At 34.2% G+C, this 21474-nt stretch overlaps 1 protein-coding gene across 2 annotated transcripts in view; it reads left to right on the top strand.

Annotated features, from left to right (window-relative positions):
* Positions 1 to 1878: 1878 nt before the first annotated feature.
* Positions 1879 to 21474, top strand: part of LOC136170440 (platelet glycoprotein 4-like) — a 36561-nt gene continuing 16965 nt past the window's right edge. Inside the window, exons 1-5 of one of the 2 annotated variants that reach the window (XM_065938610.1) lie at positions 1879 to 2243; positions 8672 to 8829; positions 15587 to 15747; positions 18728 to 18875; positions 19442 to 19621. In XM_065938610.1, coding sequence (XP_065794682.1) covers positions 8710 to 8829; positions 15587 to 15747; positions 18728 to 18875; positions 19442 to 19621 — 609 coding nt within the window. In that variant the 5' untranslated portion in view covers positions 1879 to 2243; positions 8672 to 8709. The remainder of the gene's footprint in view (positions 2244 to 8671; positions 8830 to 15586; positions 15748 to 18727; positions 18876 to 19441; positions 19622 to 21474) is intronic. The other variant, XM_065938611.1, reaches the window with a different exon arrangement.

Raw genomic sequence — 21474 nt, 5'->3', positions numbered from 1 at the left:
TACTATATAAAATCTGCATTCATCTTTACATCTTAAATTTAAATCTACCATATGAGTTAATCTTCAGCTTGAAACTGTATGTAGGCTCTAGAGTTAGTTTCTTTAACAAGAAAGAAAATCAGGAATATGATGACTATATGAGGCTCAGTTCGCAAAACCTATTATTATTAATAGTGCTGTGGTCAGAAATTGGACTCTGTGATCCCCCATCTAGAACTCTTTATTATGCATCTGTCATCTGCTTCCTAAATATGTTGTAATATTTACAATTACACAATGTACTTTACTCTTCCTCTTTCACTTCACAAGGGATAAAGTCCATGATTCAGCTGATTGAGAAATACTGTCCTAAAGGATTTTCTGAAACCATACAAAAGCTAGAAGAAAGTTTATTTATTAAAGTTTCTAAAAACTGGAATTTTAAATAATCTTAAAAATAAAGTTTAAAATTAAAAAAATCTTTTTTAAAGGGTCAAATGTTAAAAGCGTAGCTATTTCATTATTAATTAATAAGGACAAACAAACCCCAAGGAAAAAAAAGATGAGCAAGTATATTAGCAGAATTACTTTAAAATACAAACGGCAATATAATTAATAGGTTAAACTTCACTAAATTATTTACCAATAAAATAAGCACTTGTTAAAAATAAAGTTCAGTATGAACCAGTGTGTGTGATATTGAGACAGGCATTTGCAAACACTGCTGGGTACATGTATAAAAAGAAATTTGCTAATACTCTTTCTACCAAAAGAAAGTATGTATTATTGATCCAGAAATTTCACTTCTGCTGTTTACTAGGCCCAAGTACATAAATAAAACCACACATATGAATTTTTAGCATTGTTTTTGTAAGATCAGTAAACAGGAAAACTCAAAAGTTCCATTAAATATGATATGGGTTATTTAAAACACAATATGCTTTTATTACGGATTATTTTTCAATAATTGAAAAAAAACAGTTACTACTATTCATAATATGAGAATATCTCCAAGGTACCTGATATTAAAAGAGGCAAGTAGCAGAAGTTATGATTCACTGTATGCACTAGTCCATATATATATGGATATAAGTTTGTGGGCAAGCTAAATCGCTTCAGTCATATCCGACTCTTTGCAATCCCAAGGACTGTAGCTTGCTAGGCTCCTACATCCATAGGATTCTCCAGGCAAGAATACTGGAATGGGTTGCCATTTCCTCCTCTAGGGGATCAAACCCTCGTCTCTTGTTTCCTGTGCTTGCAGGCAGGTTCTTTACCACTAGCGCCACCTGGGAGGGTCTTTCTCTCAAAGAGCAAGGCCTTTTATTTGGTTAGATTTTAAAATAATGACTATTTTAAAGTAACTTATGTGTACACTTTTTTTACATTAAAAGTTCATTGTAAACAGTAGAAATATTTAAGTTTTATGTGATAGTTGTCTTTTTATCTGAAGAGATTGAAGATAAATTTAATGATTTTTAGTTTGCATAGAAGAACTCTTCAGTGGTCATGAAACTTCTATAAAACGAACAGAAAATGATAGTGAAGAGCTTCCAGTTAGAACAATAGACTATTTCCTTTTTTAAAGTTTGTCTGTCATCCTTGTGGACTGACAGTCTCCAGTTTTGTTTTGCAGTTATTAGTCTCAGCACCCTTTAGATTAATGCTGTATGGGAAAGTGTACTTTATTTAAACTTCATGAAATGAGTTTTTCAAGTTATATCATGCAGGAAAGTCAGACTGATAATTCTCTGATCTGCACTTCCTATCCATCCCCAGGTCTTAGTTTATCATCTGAAATAATGATTGTGTAGTAAAACTGAGTGTACTAAAGGCCACTCAGCAAGTTAGTTCCTTTTGTCTCTCTGGTAGCGGATATGCTTGGATGGAAAACAGCACGCGTGTGCACACACACACACACGCACACAAAGAGCTTCAGAGGATCTCAGATATGGGCAATGGATCTTCACCAGAATACAAAAAATAGACTCTAAGGATCCACATCAGTATTAAGATGAATGTGGGTTTCTTTCTCTTCTTTCAAATTTCTCTTGCAACGAAACACTCACTGAGATGTGGCATTGTCTATCTCTCTCTTTTTTTTCCTTAAAGCATATTTAAACTTTCAAACTTTATGTAATCATCAACTGAAATCAGGATTTCAGTGTAAGGTTTTCTAGGGAATATCATTTGATCCTACTAAGAATTAACTGTTCAAATGTTGGAGTATTTGACTGAAAAATCCTTTTTAACCTTTTTTAAAGGTGAGTCAATGTTTTTTTCATTTTTTTGATAAAAGATTTCTATCTTCCAAATGGTAGGAGATGACACTACTATATAAAAACTCTTAAGATGTTACAGAACAACAATAGCAAGAAGGAATTTTCTTGAGGTCATCAGGCTTTTTAAAAAAAATTAGGTTTGTGTTGTTTTATAACTTATCAATCTTCTTAACTTTTATTTGTAAAAAAAAATATTAAAACCTTGTCCACTAGTCTATGGCATTTTGCTTCTTGTTTAAAATCTTATGTTTATCTGTACATATTTGTGAATATTTAAAATAATGTACTATCCAATGGGATTAACTGCAGAACTTTCATTGTCTACTTAAGCTATTTATACATGATTTTTCATTTAAATTATGAATGAAAATCAGCATTAATGAAAATAAATATAGAATTATTTCTTATAAGTGATTTGTTACCCTTATAGCAACATGCTTTCTTCTATGCAATTATTAACTACTTATTATTTTGGAGTTATTAGTTTAACTTTCTATCTGAATTACCCAATTTTTGGTGAATTTGACATTTGTCTACATGGTGAAATGCAATGTGTTTTTGGACATGTTATTTTTAAGTGAACAAAGCTATTATAATTGCTACTGGGAATGGTAAATTATATTAATTTCAAATAATGATTCTAAATTTAATAATTTTGTATAAATTATATAAAACTTGGTAACATAATAAAAACAAATCAGAATGAATGATTTTAGCTATTTAGGAAGCTTATGACAAATATCAGTGCATTATTTTCCTGAGTGATGATACCAAATTTAAATAAGAATAAATCATTTTGAAGAAATTTAAAGTTATAATTTAATTAGTAATGGAATTCATACATAACTGCAATGGCATACATTTTCTGTATCTCAGTTTCCAGAATTATCAAGATATACATTGAAAGGTATTTTCAAGTAATTTTGCAAGTACTTTTGCAACTACTTTGCAAGTACTTTTCAGTCTTTTCTTCACTATGCGGTATTAAAATAGTAAAAGAAACATTGCTTTTAATATCAGTTCAAAAATTGCAAAAATTTTGTCATGTGGAAAGTCCAGTGGTCAACTGGATTTTGAGAAGAAAAATACATAGGCTTTTTTTCCCTTTACCAGAATCATTATAAGACCAGAAAGATAAATCCAATACATAATCACCAGAGATCAGATTAATCTGCTGCTGCTGCTGCTGCTAAGTCACTTCAGTCGTGTCCGACTCTGTGCGACTTTATAAACGGCGGCCCACCAGGCTCCCCCGTCCCTGGGATTCTCCGGGCAAGAACACTGGAGTGGGTTGCCATGTCCTTCTCCAATGCATGAAAGTGAAAAGTGAAAGTGAAGTCGCCCAGTCGGGTCCGACTCTTAGCAACCCCATGGACTGCAGCCTACCAGGCTCCTCCATCCATGGGAGTTTCCAGGCAAGAGTACTGGAGTGGGTGCCATTGCCTTCTCCAAGATTAACCTGGGAGGATCTCAAAATTATAACCAGAGAGGTATTAGGACAGAGTGTACTGAAAAATTTGTAATTTACCTTGAAGTTTATTCAAATATATTTGAATCGTGGATTCTTTGGTCCTGAAGGAATTGGTTCTCTATTTTCTGATTTAATCACAAGGTGTTTTTCTTTTTCTTTTTTTTGGTTCACTGGCCCAAGTCATACCTGAAAGTTTCAAAAAGCACTGTTCCAAACTAGAAGCTGCAATTCTATTTGCATGATAGTCTTAGTTTCTGTATATATAAAGGACAAATCATTTCATCAGGTAGTCTCAAGTGTTTTGCAAATAATCATTCCTACTTGTGTAAACTATGTTTATTAGATTTTCAAAAATAATACTTAGTCAATATGCAATAATATTTTACTGTTATGATTGTTTAAAATAATACATCATAATAACATTTGAAATAAAAATAACATAGTGTGATAGGAATTTTTATCTCATTTAATCTGATTTGACATTTGAAATTTGAAAAGACCCTGATGCTGGGAAAGATTGAAGGTGGGAGGAAAGGGGGATGACAGAGGTTAAGATGTTTGGATGTCATCACCGGCTCAATGGAAAATGGACATGAATTTGAGTAAGCTCCAGGAGTTGGTGATGGACAGGGAAGCCTGGCGTGCTGCAATCCATGGGGTCACAAAGAGTCGGACACAACTGAGCTGAACTGACATTTGAAAGCTTACATGACATATATCATATCCAGTTAGAGAAAATTGAGCCACAGAGAAACTATGTAATATTAAAACTCAGAATTGACCTAAATTACTTGACTTCAAAGCCCAGAATCAGTATAATTCCTACAGACTGTATAGTATCTTACAACTTACAGTAAAACTTGAGGTAGAAAAAAAAAAAATAATAGTATTTTCATCTTGGATACATCAAAAATGGCTTCAGACAGTTCTATTTAAACCAACATGAATCTAAGCAAATCATTTCAAGCTTATAGCAGTCCCAGTAATCAAGTATTCCAAAAGTACTCTAAAAGATAAGATTGCTTCTAGAAGAATCTTTAGTATACTACATGAAGTCCAATGCATTTCTTGTTTTAATTTTTTAAGACTGTCACCAAAACAGTCGTAAGTTCTAATACATAAGAAGTACCATTTAGTGAAGTGTATTATTTTATGTCTATGTTTTTTTTTCTAGTATATATTTTAGCTCCATATATTCTGATAGGATGGAAATGCACAAGTAAATTGGAAGGTTTTTGGTAATTTCAATGAGAAAAGGTGTTGGAAATCCCCTAACCTAAATATTTAAACATTTTCCACAGAGCCCTTGGGTTCTTTGGGGATGACTCAGAGTCCATACTTTGACCAGAATAGCTTTTCTTTTAATTACCTTTGTATACTGGGATTGTGTGTAAAATAAGTATTAGTCTAATGACTTTGTGTTTCCACATGATGAAACACAAGATTTAAATGACTGATTTAACTAGCTGGATGTGAATCTACATCTTATTCATGGCTAGGGAATCACAGCTTTGTAAACACACCTAGAAATCATGTAAGAGTGTGAAAATCAACTTTCATCATTCATATTCCACTTGCTGTTGCAGTAATCATAACCAAACCTCTAAAACTGGGTCATCTACGTCCTGGCATTCATTGATGGCACAAATATGACTTTTGTAGCCCGAAATTGTTTTAAAGTATTGTAGTTCACAGCCCAGGAAATTTTACCTCTGGCCATGACTTTTTTTGGGCTTCCCTGGTAGCTCAGATAGTAAAGAATCTGTCTGCAATGCAGGAGACCCGGGTTTGATCCCTGGGTTGGAAAGATCCACTGGAGAAGGGGATCTTCCAGTATCTCTGCCTAGAGAAACCCATGAACAGATCATTGGGTCACAAAGAGTTGGACATGACTGAGCGACTAACACTCACTTCAAGGTTTTCCTTGGTGGCATTTCCCAGGGAACAAAGCACTATTCACATATCTGAGTTATCACAGATTTTCAGGCAACTTTCTCTAATATTCTGACCTATTCATTGGAGAAGTTTCTTATAGCTCAGTCTGTTTCTGCCATCGGATTTCTAACATAGAGGAAAGGCATAATGCTCATAAGTTCATTCCAGAAACACTCCATTGATTTGACAGAAAAGAAAAACCAGAGAAATTCTTAGTTCTTTTAAAGATAGCCCACATGTAGATATACTCGTGAATTCTACAAAAGGAATAAAATGTATAATCTCTGAAATGGTAGAGCTAATCTCCCTACAGACTCAAGAAAGGTATAAGATAGTGATACCTTATAAATCAAATCTGCCTTTTTATTTTCTTTTCTTGACCTGGTGGTGGTGGTTTAGTTGCTAAGTCGTGCCTGACTTCTGCGACCCCATGGGCTGTAACCCACCAGGCTCCACTGTCCATGGATTCTCCAAGGGAGAATACTGGAGTGTGTTGCCATTTCCTTCCTGACCTAAGTCCCAATAATTAGTTTTCTTTCCTAAACCTGTGATTATCCTTCATTTCCTAAATTTAAGCACTTTAAGCAAGCAATAAATTGCTACAGGTATCTATATCTTACTGTTTCTTATGACAAAGAAATAACAATAATGAACAAAACTTAAAGTTAGCAGGTAAAACAAATTTCAGTATGTAAGAAGTTACATTATTAAGACAACCAATCGTATAAGGCAGAAATATTACATGCTCTACATAGCTGCATTTGAGAGAAGAGTGGATAGAAACAACACTGCTTTTTGAATATAAACATTAGTGGAAAAGCTGCTGAATAGAATGTGCTGAGTAACTTGAACTTTTCTCTTATGTACTCAGGGTATGTCTTGCATAATGTGTTTGTCCCTCTTTTGCTGCAGGTGAATAAAACTACAGGTAACCCTTGAACATAGCAGGTTTAAATTAGTACTTTTACACAGAATTTTTTCAGTAAATATCACAGTACTACCTGATCCACAATATGTAGCTGGCTGGATCCATGGATGCAGAGCCACAGATAAGAAGGGCTACACTGTTTGTTAGACAGGGATTTTCCACTGTGTACAGGGTCCATGTCTGTAACCCTTCTGTGTTGTTCAAGGGTCAACTCTATTTGGAATTTTGTAGTAAGAAGTATAAGGTTAAAGTACGATTAGAATGGCAACATTCCCTCATGGTGACAAGATACTGAAGCATAATAAATGAACACAAGTACAGGTGTTTTCCACAGGCGTGGGCGGATACCTTCTAAAACGTCACTGTGTGGCTGAACTCACAGATAGCACCAAGCCATAAGTAGAATGCCCCCTTATTCTATGGTTTCATTACACTCAGTTGACCTTGTTTGACCATGAGTAAGTGAAACCATAGAGAGCAAAGCTGCTGAGAGAGCAGGACAAAACTCATGCGAAATATCTTGTCTATTCTTAAAAAAAAATGTAAATTTATATCAAGGTAACAAAAGTGAGTCAGGGAGTTCAAAATTTGAAAAAGTAGATAAATTCAATCTCACCTTTCAGTACATGTATGCAGGAATGTTACAGCAAAACTTTTTCCTTTGTTTATATGATCGAGACCAGTGTTAAGACTAGTAACTGTCTAACCATGCAACTCAACAGAATAAATTACTGACTGTTTTCTTGCACTTGACTCATCAGCAGTGGGCTGTGTGAACTATTTCACTTCAATTTTAGGTCAAAGCAGACAGAACCTAGGCAGCACCCAGTCTGCCCATGACTTGATATCTCTGGGCTCAGGGTCCTTGAAAGTCATAATAATGAGTTTTCAAGTTTTGAGAGGAAGACACTGAAGAGCCTGTTGCTCCCTGGATCATCCAGTGGACGTTCTTGGGACCCTTCCCTGTAGACCATGGGGCTGCTTGAATAAAGGGAAATGATTCAGGGATAGGTCTGGTATATTCTCGACTACGACAGCATATAGTCCAAAAACAGGCAGATAGTCACATATATACCATTTTAGACACAGTAGTCAGTAATGTTTAAAACAATTCATATTCCATCTGTCAGAGTCGCAAAGGACCTTAATATTGACTAATTTTATGGTTCCATTAAAACTGTGAGGGGATATACAATTATACTTAGCAAAGGAGATTCTACCTGAGAATTATCTAGTCATTATTATCAGGTTTACATAACTTGTTTCATTGCATTATGAACACCCTGGCCAAAGCCATAAAAGGTAACACTCCATCCCCAAGAAATTAATAAATAAATTAATTATTTATAATTAATTAACTATTAATTTATATAAATTAATAAATTAATTTAAAAAACCCACTCTACTTGCCTAGGAACACATAAAATTCCACAGGAAAAATGAATCATTTGTTTAACCTTGTGTGGTATTTGTTTACATTGGAAAAATCATGTGACACTAATGATGATATACATTTCATCAGGACCTCAATGTGAATCTGTTCATCCTAATATACAGTGGAAGAATCTTAGATATTAGGCACAGGTGAGGGAAATCATAACGGATAAAAAATAAATAAATTGCCATGAAAAATTGCTTATAATTCTGTCTTTCTACATTTTTGGGAGAATCTAATTTTTCTTATTTTCTTACCTATGCAATTAATTCTTTAAAAAAACTAAATGGTTCTTCAAGTGGACAGAAATAGTAATAAAATCATCATAGTGGTATTTCTACCACAACAAAGCTAGGGAAGGAAAACCTGAGATCATAACACATTTTAATTTTTATTATCCTCACAATATTGAAAAAAAATTTTTTTTAATTTTTTCTTTGTCAGTAGCATTCATTCTGTTGGCATTTTTATTTTCCTTTATCAGGTCATTTTGAAGTAGGGAAATTTTGTTTATAAGCTACAAAACACATTCCATTTATCAATGTTAGGTCAACCCCATTTTGAAAAATGATGTTGCAACCAAAACATCTCAGATGAACATACTTTCAAATGTTAAAATAATATATTCTTTGTTACAACAGGATCTACTCATTCTACTTAGAATTTCCCTGCAAGAAACATGGGCTGCAATCGAAACTGTGGGCTCATCACTGGTGCTGTCATTGGTGCAGTTGTGGCCCTGTTCGGGGGGATTCTAATGCCAGTTGGAGACATGCTTATTGAGAAGACAGTTAAAAAGGTACAAGTACTATCAAGAATATTTCTTGTCATTTTGATTCATTCCATTTTTATGCCCATTTTGCTTAGGATGACTCTTTTGTATCTTACTTTAACTGGCAATTTTGGGCCTCCAACATAATAAACCACTAAAACTCTATGTTATAGAGAAATGGTCATAGTATGATTCATATTCTATACTAATGCACTGTCATCTTAAATCTAAATATCCAATTTTTGATTAAAAAACTATTATAGGTATGCAGGTAAGTAGAAGTAGCAGCTTTTAATTATGTTCAAAGATTATGTTGATATGCTTTTTTGTACACATATATACCCTTTTTATTGAAAGAAATATTCTTTAAATTCTACAGTACTTTAAAATTTTCAAAAGTTTCACATACATGATTTCATATAATTCCACAATAAACATTTTCTCCTATTTTTATGTTGCCCCAACTTCTCTCCTCACTGGTAACTACTCTGTTCTCTATATCCACGAACCTGTTTCTTTTCTGTTTTACTCATTAGTTTGCTGTATTTTTTTAGATTCCACTATAAGTACTATCACGAGCTTCCCTGGTGGTTCAGATGGTAAAGAATTTGCCTGCAATGCAGGAGACCGGGGTTTGATCCCTGGCTTGGGAAGACACCCTGGAGAAGGGAATGGCAACCCACTTTAGTATTCTTGCCTGGAAAATTCTATGGACAGGACAAGAGGAGCCTTGTGGGCGACAGTCCACAGAGTTGCAAACAGTCAGACATGACTTGTGACAAACGCTTTTACTTTTCCTAATATTGTATAGTATTTGTTTTTCTCTGTCTGAATATTTTCACTTAGCATAATGCATCCACATTCATGCATCCAACATCCATGTTGCCTCAATTGGCAAAATTTCATTCTTTCTCTATGTCTGGGTAATATTCCACTGTGTATATATACCAAATCTTCTTTATCCATTCATCTATTGGTAGACATGTAGGTTGCTTCCATACTTTGGCAACTGTAAATAATGCAACTATGACCATTGAGGAGCATGTATCTTTTCAAATTAGTGTTTTTGTTTTTCTTGAATACATATCCAGGGATGGAAATGCTGGGTCATATAGAGTTCTTTATTTAGATTTTGTGGACACCTCCACCCTTGCTGAATCAATTTACATTCTCACCAACAATGTATGAGGGTTCCCTTTTCTCTACATCCTCACCAACATTTATTATTTGTGTTCATCAGAGATACTGGCCTTCAATTCATTTTTCTGTAATATATTTGTCTAGTTCTGGGATCAGGGTGATGCTGGCCTCATAGAATGAGTTTGGAAGTATTCCTTCCTCTGCAATTTTTTGGAATGGTATGAGAAGGATAGGTTTCAATTATTTTCTAAATGTTTAGTAGAGTTCACCTGTAAAGCCATCTGATCCTCAGATTTTGTTGCGAGTTTTTTAATTACTGATTCAATTTCATTATTGGTAATTGGTCTGTTCATATTTCCTATTTCTTCCTGGCTCAGTCTTGGGAGAATGTATCTTTCTAAGAATTTTTCCATTTTTTAGTCTAGATTATCCATTTTATTGGTATGTAGTTGTTCATAGTAGTCTCTTAAGATTTGGGGTATTTCTGTGGTGTTGGTTGTAACTTCTTCTTCACTTCTGATTTTATTAATTTGGGTCATTTCTCTTTTTTTCTGATGAGTCTAGCTAAAGGCTTATCATTTTTAATTATTGTTTTCAAGAGCTAGTTTTTAGTTTCATTGGGTTTTTTTTTTTTTAGTATCAATTTCATTTATTTCTGCTGTTACCTTTATGATATCTTTCCTTCTACTATCTTTGGGTTTTGTTTATTCCTCTTTTTCTAATTCCTTTAGGAGTCTGGTTAGGTTGCTTAACTGAGATTTTTTTGTTTGTTTGTTTCCTGATGTAAACCTGTATAGCTATACATTTCTGTTAGAACTGCTTTGCTGCATCCCTTAAGTTTTGAATTGTCATGTTTTCATTTTCATTTGTCTTCGGGTGACTTTATATTTCCTCAGAGATCCATTAGTCATTAAGAAGCATATTATTTAGCCTCCACATGGCTTGTTTTTGTGGCTCTTTTTCATGCCATTTAAGACTCCTTTTTAGAAAGATTACTGCTCAGCCTGTACTAACAAGAGGCACTCTGGTCTAGTGTGGTAGAATACACAGAACTGATGGGTGATGGGATGCACTGGGATAAAAGGATTAAATAGGGAGAGAGAGGAGTAAAAAATGCAAACTGCAAAATATCCAGTTGAGTTACTGAAGGAAATGTATTCCCTGGAATAATAAAAGACAGAGGTTTTACAAGTAATTTGATATGAACATCAGTATGTATTTCAAAGGTCGGTGCTCAAACAGATTTTATCATTACTATAGAGATTACACATGAAACTGAACAGTAGGTTTGCTCTCTAGAGAGTCTGAATTTAGAAACAAAAGGTCAGAGAAACTGACCAACAGTAGGAGTTGAATTTCTGAATTTTATGTAAACCCAGCAGTAAAGAATCCACCTGTAATTCTGGAGACATGGATTTGATCCCTGGGTCAGGAAGATCCCTGAAGAAGGAAATGGCTACCTTCTCCAGTATTTTTGTCTGAGAAATTCCATGCACAGAGGAGTCTGGAGGACCAGAGCCAATGGGGTCACAAGGGTTGGACATGACTTGGCAACTAAACCATCACCACCACAGTGAGCCGAGTGCCTTACCGCTGCCTCAAGGGCACTGAGTTTAATGCTGTTTATTTTACAAATATATACAAGTTTTAGTGCTGGTCAGTTTACCATTGAAATCATTACCATTACTAGTTTCATTTAATGGACTAATATCAAATTGGAAAGTTATTATCTGCATACAAACACCATTAAAAAAAAGGAAGTAGAATTAAAGTACCTAATTTTAACAGATCAGAAAATCATCTCATGATGTTATCTAATTTTTAAACTATAAATCTGGGACTCTGTGATACCTTTCAATTCTAAAAGATGACACCCTGACTCTAGCATTTGAAATGGCCTAAAACAATTAATTTATATATAAATATTATATATATATGTGTATATATATGTATGTATATATATACTCTTTATTTCTAAGCAACTTTTTAAGGACTGCATGGTAGAAACTTTTTTCTAACAATATTTTATACTATGATTCCTAGCAAATTTATGTGGAGACAGCAGGCTTATACAATCTTGCTAGATAAACTAAAAGTCAATGGTATGAGTTGCCATGAATGTGGAAAGCAGAAACTGTCAAAGACTTTAGAAAAAGAGAAAAATTTGCCAGTTTTTATGAAGGATAATTCATTACCTTGACATTGTTCATATCATTTGATAAATGTTTAGTGACTATTGTATAACAAAAGTAACTTTAATTTTTAAATTTCCCTATGATGTTAATTATAGAACACAAAGAAAGGAATTAAGGATTTCTTTCTCTCAGCATGAACACACATACATGTTCATAATGCATACACATATAAGAAAATTTTGTGAACACAGAAACTGCTTGCAAGTGATCACAAACAGAATATTTTGGTACTGAGGAGAGGAGATGAAAAGTATTATCAGTATATTTCTGCTTTTTAAGAAGCTTTAATTTCACTGGATGGAGAATAAACATAAAAATGATAAAACAGCAGGGAAAGAACTGTTATAATTTTACATGGTTATTGCCACATAATTGGTTTATACAGTAATGCTAAGAACAAAGTAGTTAAAGCAATCTAAGAAAGTAAATAAGATTAGAGGTCTCCCCTCTAGGGTGGATAGGATTTGTATAATAATAGTAGTCAAAGTTTACTAGTGGAAACAACACAACACCTGAGTGGAAGATCTGATTCTCCATCTAGTTCAGTCACTCAGTCGTGTCTGTCTCTTTGGGACCTCATCAACTGCAGCATTCCAGGCTTCCCTGTTCATCACCAACTCCCAGAGCTTGCTCAGACTCACTTCCATTGAGTCGGTGATGCCCTCCAACCATCTCGTCCTCTGTCATCCCCTTCTCCTCATGCCTTCAATCATTCCCAGCATCAGGGTCTTTTCCAAGGAGTCAGTTCTTCGCATCAATGGCCAAAGTATTGGAGCTTCAGCATCAGTCCTTCCAATGAATCTTCAGGACTGATTTCCTTTAGGATTGACTGGTTTGATGTCCTTGAAGTCCAAGGGGATTCTCAAGAGTCTTCTCCAACACCACAGTTCAAAAGCATCAATTCTTTTGCATTCAATCTTCTTTACGGTCCAATTCTCACATCCATGTATGACTACTGGAAAAACCACAGCTTTGACTAGACAGACCTTTGTTGGCAAAGTAATGTCTCTGCTTCTTAATATGTTGTCTATGTTTGTCATAGCTTTTCTTCCAAGGAGCAAGCATTGTTAAATTTCATGGCTGCAGTCAACATTTGAAGCGATTTTGGAACCCAAAAAAATAAAGTCTCTCACTGTTTCCACTGTCTCCCCATCTATTTGCCATGAAGTGATGGGACCAGATGCCCTGATCTTAGTTTCTTGAATGTTGAATCTTAAGCCAGTCTTTTCACTCTCCTCTTTCACTTTCATCAAGAAGCTCTTTAATTCCTCTTTACTTTCTGTGATAAGGGTCAGTGTTATCTGCATATCTGAGATTAATGATATTTCTCCTGGAAATCTTAATTCCAGTTTGTGCTTCATCCAGCCTGGCACTTCACATAATGTATTCTGCATAGAAGTTATGTAAGCAGGGTAATAATATACAGTCTTGACGTACTCCTTTCCTTTCTCAATTTGGAATCATTCTGTTGTTCCATGTCCGGTTCTAACTGTTGCTTCTTGACATGCACACAGATTTCTCAGGAGACACAGAAGGTGGTCTGGTATTCTCATCTCTTTAAGGATTTTCCACAGTTTGTTCTGATCCACACAGTCAAAGGCTTCGGCATAGTCAATAAAGTAGATGTTTTTTTGGAACTCTTGCTTTTTCGATGATTCAATGGATGTTGGCAATTTGATCTCTGATGCCTCTGCCTTTCCTAAATCCAGCTTGAACATCTGGATATTCTCCGTTCATGTACTGTTGAAGCCTAGCTTGGAGAATTGAGCATTATTTTGCTAGCATGTGAGATGAGTGCAACTATGCAGTAGTTTGAACATTTTTTGGCATTGCCTTTCTTTGGGATTGGAATGAAAATGTACCTTTTTATGACCTGTGGCCACTGCTGAGCTTTCCAAATTTGCTGGCATACTGAGTGCAGCACATTCACAGCATCTTCTTTTAGGATTTGAAATAGCTCAACTGAAATTCCATCACCTTCACTAGCTTTTATCATAGTGGTGTTTCCTAAGGCCCACTTGATTTAGCACTCCAGGATGTCTGGCTCTAAATAATCATCATGGTTATCTGGGTTATTAAGATCTTTATTGTATAGTTTTTCTGTGTATTCTTGCCACCTCTTGTTAATCTCTTCTGCTTCTGTTAGATCCATACCATTTCTGTCCTTTATTGTGCACATCATTGCATGAAATGTTCCCTTGGTATCTCTCGTTTTCTTTAAGACATCTCTAGCCTTTTCCACTCTATTGTTTTCCTCCATTCTTTGCATTCTCCATTATCTACTATTAAGTTGTCATACAGCATTGAATCAGACATCTATTTTCTATAGAACCCTAAAAAAATGGATGGGATTAGGTGACCCTAACTCTAACATCTGATAATTCAATGCATTCATTTCAGTTTTGTATTTCCACTTTCCCAGTTGAAAAACAATCTACAAATGAACTATTAAGGCAAAATGATTCATAGCCTTTAGAAGAAAAACATGATATGCTTATACTGTGTTTTGACATTAAATGTATAAGCATTAGAATGAATAAATTTTCTGTCCTGCCAGGTATATTCTATCAGAATTCCTTTTCAATTCTATAACTACTTAGAAGTTCCTTTAATTAAGAACATCTAATAATATATGTGCCTTGGGTTTACATGATAAGCAACTGTTATTAGTCTTTAAGATTCTTACAATGCGAAAATAATAATGTATATGTCCATGTACTTCCTTGAAATGGGAAGTAACAGCTAATTCTTCTTTGGGACTGATTTCAGCCTCAACATCCTCACAACACCTTTACATTTAAACAAGCCATAATACTTTTTCTATACATAATTTTGTCTTAAAAAAAAAAGAAAAAAAATCGTCTATATTTTGGGCTTACTATAGAAATAAGATGTCAAGATACAATTGAGCATTTTTCAAGGAAAATTGGTTGTAAAACATAACAGGGTCTCACTTGCTGTAGCAGCTCCAATGTACAAAATGTAAAACGATTGTGATAGCATGAAAAATGAAAATATTTCCAGTATCACTAGATTTTTCTCTCAGTTCTGTTTTGCCTCTTCAGTTCAATTTGCTGAGGGCAGAAAAGTTAATGTTCAACCTGGTAAGAACTTTTTGGAAAAGGTTTAATAAAATTTGCTTAATAAATTGTTACAAACTATTGCAGTATTGAAATAAGATCACTCTCAACCTTGCCAGTGGTTGGCCTTACAATCATCAGACATGTGTACAATATTACACACTGATTCTCTTTGTAAAAGATCGACTAAAAAAGACTGCCAACCATAATGTGTTGAAAACATTTCTGTTTCATGTGGCAGGTTGCAGAGGTTCTCATATGCAAGGTATTTGAGCTGAGTCCTTTCACTGACTAATAAAGGTTTGCAATTCCCACAAGTGCCCTTATTGACTACAAAGAAGTAACCCAAACTTGTTTTCTTTTTCACAGGAATCTGTCCTTGAAGAAGGTACAATTGCTTTTAAAAATTGGGTTAAAGCAGGTGCAAACGTTTACAGACAATTTTGGATATTTGATGTGCAGAATCCAGAGGAAGTGGCGGTTAATAGCAGCAAAATTAAAGTTAAGCAAAGAGGTCCTTACACATACAGGTGAGTCCCCCGAATACGTGGCACTCTTTCCTTGAATACATGTATTTCTGAAAAAGCTTCCACTTGACAAATGGCACTGTATTGAAATGTATTTATTACTTTCTTGCAATTAACATACACTGAAATATTTGTTTCTGCCAATGTATTAATAAAACCATAATCTAAGGATTTAATGAGTATAAGAAATACAGATTTTATTATGAATTTACCAGCATCAATTAACAGATCTATATTTAAGAAGTTACTAGTGTTTTACCCTTGTGGCATTTGTTCTCAACTCTAGCAACGTCTGCAGGTCAATTCCAAACTCCCAACCTATCCACACTGCTATATTTAAAATAGATAACAAACAATGACCTACCATATAGCACAGGTAACTCGGCTCGATATTATGTAATAACCTACATGGGGAAGGAATTTGAAAAAAGAATAGATATGTATAAATGTGTTTATATTACATATGTGTGTGTGTGTGTGTGTGTGTGTACATATATAACTGAATCACTGCTGTAAAACTGAAACTAGCACATTGTTAATCAATTATACTCCTATATAAAATAAATATTAAAAAATAAAACAGAAAATTTTAAAAACAGCTCTAAAATAGGCAAGCTAAATTTAAAAAAAACTATTGAAAATTTAAAAACCAGAGTATTTTAAAATCCTAAAACTTAAAATGTAAGTTATATGAGTGGTTCTCAAAATGTGGTTTCTGGACCAGCAACATCAAAATCACCTAGGAAGTAGATAGAAATGCAAATTCTCAGGCCTCACCTTAAACCAAATGTATCAGATATTCTTGGTTTTGAGCCTAGTAATGAGTTTGACAAAAATTCTGGGGATTTCAATACATACTCAAATTTGAGAATCACAGCATTAAACTGATTTTACATAACTACAATACTTGCTAAGGATTTCTATTCAAACTATTTTCCAGGTCTTAAGGGTACTTTTATTCAGCTAGTAGTCTCATTTTGCCCAGTACTAAGACTGAATAAGCTGTACCTTTATTTTGCATGTCTTAACAGTTTAACACACTTTTGAAAAGAATCTTAGTTATCAGCACTACTGGGAAATAATTTGCCAGAAAGCTTCATCCTGTAAATTTAAAAAACTCATTCCAAGAGCTGTGAAATGACTTACCATGTTCACACAGACCTAGGAACTGGTAACTCTTAACGTTTCTGTGTACATTTTCTCATATCTAAATTACAAGACTGTGACTTTTCTAACTATGAAAGTAAGAAAAGAGACTAAAGTTAGCCAAGGATTAGGATTTTAGTTCCCTGACTAGGGATCAAACCTGTGCTCCCCTGAAGTAGAATTGCTAATTGCTAACCAAAGGACTTTCAGGGAATTCCCTGTATTCTAATTTTTAAACCAAAAATTGAGCGATTATGTTCTCTTTCTAAAAGTACATTCTAAACACAGGCCTCAGTTTAAAGGATTTTTCTCTTAGTGAGTGCCATATACTGGTACAGTGTTGTAAGTACAACTAAGTAAAATTAGAATTTGGTCACAGTTATTTTACTGTCATCTCAATTATTATAAACACATAAATATTCCTGAAAATTAGAGCACTTTAATTTTAAATGTTAATAATAAATAACCTAAGTTTAAAATACAACTATCTAAGAGAAAACAGTAATTGACTGATAATAGATTGTCCTGGATGCTGTTTCAGATTTTTATATTCTTTGCATGTCTACAGGACTCAGAGAAAAGTAAATGATAAAACCTTGAAGAAATTATATTAACAGTAAAATACATTTCTTTTCTGAATTCTTTTTTGAGATAATGTGAAAGATTAATTATTTGTTCAAAAAGTTTTTGTTGAAAACTTACCAAGTACCAGGCACTGCAGTCGGGGATAAAAAACACTCATGATACCTACCCTACATGAAGTTTACATTTTTATTATATCTGATTGAAATGTGTGATTGTTTTATTTGTTATATTTTAAACATTTCCGTCTCATGATTCTTTTTCAGTCTTTATCTTAGATAATAATAGATATCTATTTTAACCTCAAATAATAGACAATCAAATATAGGATAGAGCAATGTATACCTTATTTCATCTCAGTAAATACCTTGTAATTGCCAAAAGATTTTGTTTCCATAATAACCCTTCACCACATTCCTAAAAGAGTGGTTGGTACTTTGCCTAGAGATGTTAGAGCCAGGACTTCAGAACTAATAAGTATACACTATATGAGGAAGGGATGGAGGGAAACTGACCTGTAAAGTAGAAATTATGTTCCACTAGGTATCTTTAATTTTCACTAAAATGCTGGAAATTATGAAAAAGTCGGTACAGGAAAGTCTGTTCAAATCAGTTTAATGAACAGACTATCTAATAAGGAAATGTGCTCTTTCTGTCCCTTCCTTCAACTTCTCTACTGTCTCCTCCTGAACCTCAGGATAAAAAAACTAAACATTTGAGTATGAGGTACAACCTTTTATGTTTGAGATCTTGTTTACTTTAGTAATTTTATTTCCACCACTCTCCTTACTCTGACTCTGTAAACCAAATATATTGAAACATCTGCATATGCAAAATTACATCATGTTCTTAATACATGTTAATGTATAACATGCTATTTTCAACACTATTTTGCTTAACTACACTTCTGTTTGTCCCTCGGCCTACTTATGTGGAATTGTATCCTGTCCATTATCCCCACCATAATCACCCCTAGCCTGGGTTTGTACCTGTTCTGTGTTTTCCCACAGAATCTATGTAAATTCCTATAATAACACACATTCTTTCTTCCCTGCTTATGCACAACTAAGACAGCTCTCCCTGACCTTCTCTAATTTGCAAGACTCAGCATTTGGTATATATATATATCTTTTTAACTTACTTGTTTAGCCTAATTTCTGAGCATCTACATTCTCAAAAAAATTATTTACTGCATCAATGAATGGCATTTGTGACAATGTTTTTTCTGAATTTTTTTTTTACTTCTGTTTTTCAGAGTCCGCTATCTAGCCAAGGATATTATAACCCGAGACTCTAAGACCCACACAATCTCTTTCCTACGGCCCAAAGGTGCCATCTTTGAACCCTCGCTATCAGTTGGAACAGAGAATGACACATTCACTGTTCTCAATCTGGCTGTAGCAGTGAGTAGACAACAAAATTATTGATTGTGTAATACTTTAAAATCCTCTGTAATTAATTTCATGATTAGAATGATCATTAGATATCATTTGCAATTTTGATGAATATGTATTCTCATGACTTTATGAATTACAATCATTTGGAAATATGACAAGATCATGGAATGATCAACTGACTTGAGAAGACCATTTAAAGTATATCATTTTACCAGTGCACCAGCCCCGAGCACTTGTCTCATGCATCCAACCTGGGCTGGTGATCTGTTTCACACTTGACACTACAATACTGTAAAGTAATTAGCCTCCAACTAATAAAAATAAATTTAAAAAAAGAAAAAAAAGTGTATCATTTTAAAAAGTAGGATTTAACTAAAAGTCTTCTTCCTGTGGCTCACACCAAGACAGAAATGTAATAGAAACACTACAGTTTTAATCTTCCAAAGATTTGGCAGTAATTTTAGAGATACAATTAAAAGTTTTATTAAACTTAGATGTACTATTTATCCATCTCTTGTAAAAAATCAATACTGCAACTGGTGTCTTATACAGTGCTTTTTTTTTTTTTATAGGCTACACCCCATCTCTATCCAAGCACATTTGTTCAGATAATACTCAATGTATTTATCAAAAACTCAAACTCTTTTATGTTTCAAAAGAGAACTGTGAAAGAACTATTGTGGGGCTATAAGGATCCATTCTTGAGTTCGGTTCCATACTCTATTCCTACCACACTTGGTGTGTTTTATCCTGTGAGTAACAAATTGAACATCGATATTGCTAGACTCTAACTGTATAAATATAATGGCATTGGCAATTCATAATCTTATCATTTAGTATGTTAACCCTATTTATGATCTGGGAATACATAACTGTAAGTTTTTAAAATCTCTATTTACATGGATTTAGCTTTCCTAGTCGGGAAAATTAACTTATCTGTATGAAACAAGTTAATTTTTAACAATTAAATTTAAAATTAAGAAACCTACATTTAATCAAGTTTCTACTCCAATAAATATACAGCTGTCTAAAATTATAGTGTAAGCTTCCAAGGCTTTGAGCAATCTTTCAGTTTCGACTTCCCATCTTAAAAAAATCAAGTGTAATGCCGCATTTTTATTTATTTCTGTTGAATATATTCATCATGTCATTCTTCCTCCTCTAGACTTCTTACAAATTTGTTTAAATGAATATTTAAAACTTAGCCAAAATTGAGCACAATGAGCCTGATACATCAGAATGTTATATTTTCATAGAATTATTAATTACTGGTTAGTAATCTACTGAAGTGATGAAATGACAGTATGGAAATTAAGAAAAAAAATGTGAATTTGGTGATGAACTTAGTTGTTCCTTAATATGGAAGTTACAAATAGGCTAATCTGACTACTGAATTGAAATTTTGACTATGATGGTCCTTGTCACTATACAAAATAGTTATAGTCTCCAGTTCATTGTTGCTATTTTACTACAGTTTTTAGAAATGCAAGGTTATATATTAAGAAAGCATTAAGAGATAATAAATTCAGTTACTAGTATTTAACTCAAATACTTTTAATTCTTTCCTTGGCTAATCCTATTTTTAATCCTGTGTATCCAATCTTTAAGTCAAGTGGGCCTTAGGAAGCACTGCTGTTAATAAAGCTAGTGGATGTGATGGATGCCAGCAGAACTACTCAAAACCCTAAAGGATGATACCATCAAGGTGTTGCATTCAATATATCAGCAAATCTGGAAGACCTAGCAGTGGCCAAAGGGCTGGAAAAGGTCAATCCTCATCCCAGTTCCCAAGAAGGAGCTAACTAAAGAACATGCTAACTAACTATCAGACTATTTCACTCATCTCCCGTGCTAGTAAGGTCATGCTTGAAATCTTGCATGCTAGGCTTCAGCATTATGTGAACCAAGAACTTCCAGATATCCAAGCTGGTTTAGAAAAGGAAGGGAACCAGAGATCAAATGGCCAACATTCACTGGAACCTAGAAAAAGCTAGGGAATTCCAGAAAAACATCTTCTGCTTCACTGACTGTGCTCTAGCTTTGACTGTGTGGATCACAATAAACCGTGTAAAATTCTTAAACAGATGGCAATACCAGACCATCTTACCTGTCCTGAGAAACCTGGATGGGGGTCAAAAATCCACAGTTAGAACCCTGTATAGAACAACTGATGAACCGGTTCAAGATCGAAAAAGGAGTATGATGGGGCTGTCTGCTGTCACCCCGTTTGTTTAACCTATACACAGCACATCATGAGAAATGCCAGGCTGGATTCCACAAGCCGGAATCAAGATAGGAGGGAGGAACATCAACAATCTTAGACATGTGGATGATACCACTCTAAATGGCAGAAAGTGAAGAGGAACTAAGACCCTTTCGATGAGGGTGAAAGAGTAAAAGAGCTGGCTTAAAACTAAATATTAAAAAAAACCAAGATCATGACATCCAGCCCCATTCCTCCATGGCAACAGAAGGGGGAAAAGTGGAAGTAGTGACAGATTTCCTCTTCTTGGACTATAAAATCAATGCAGACAGTGACTGCAACCATGAAATCAGAAGGTGATTGCTTCTTGGCAGGAACGCTATGACAAACATAGACTCTGTA

The sequence above is a fragment of the Muntiacus reevesi genome, chromosome 6 (assembly GCF_963930625.1).
Source record: "Muntiacus reevesi chromosome 6, mMunRee1.1, whole genome shotgun sequence".
Classification (NCBI taxonomy): domain Eukaryota; kingdom Metazoa; phylum Chordata; class Mammalia; order Artiodactyla; family Cervidae; genus Muntiacus; species Muntiacus reevesi.
Note: the sequence above shows the minus strand (reverse complement) of the source record. Positions and strands in the feature narration are given on the sequence as shown.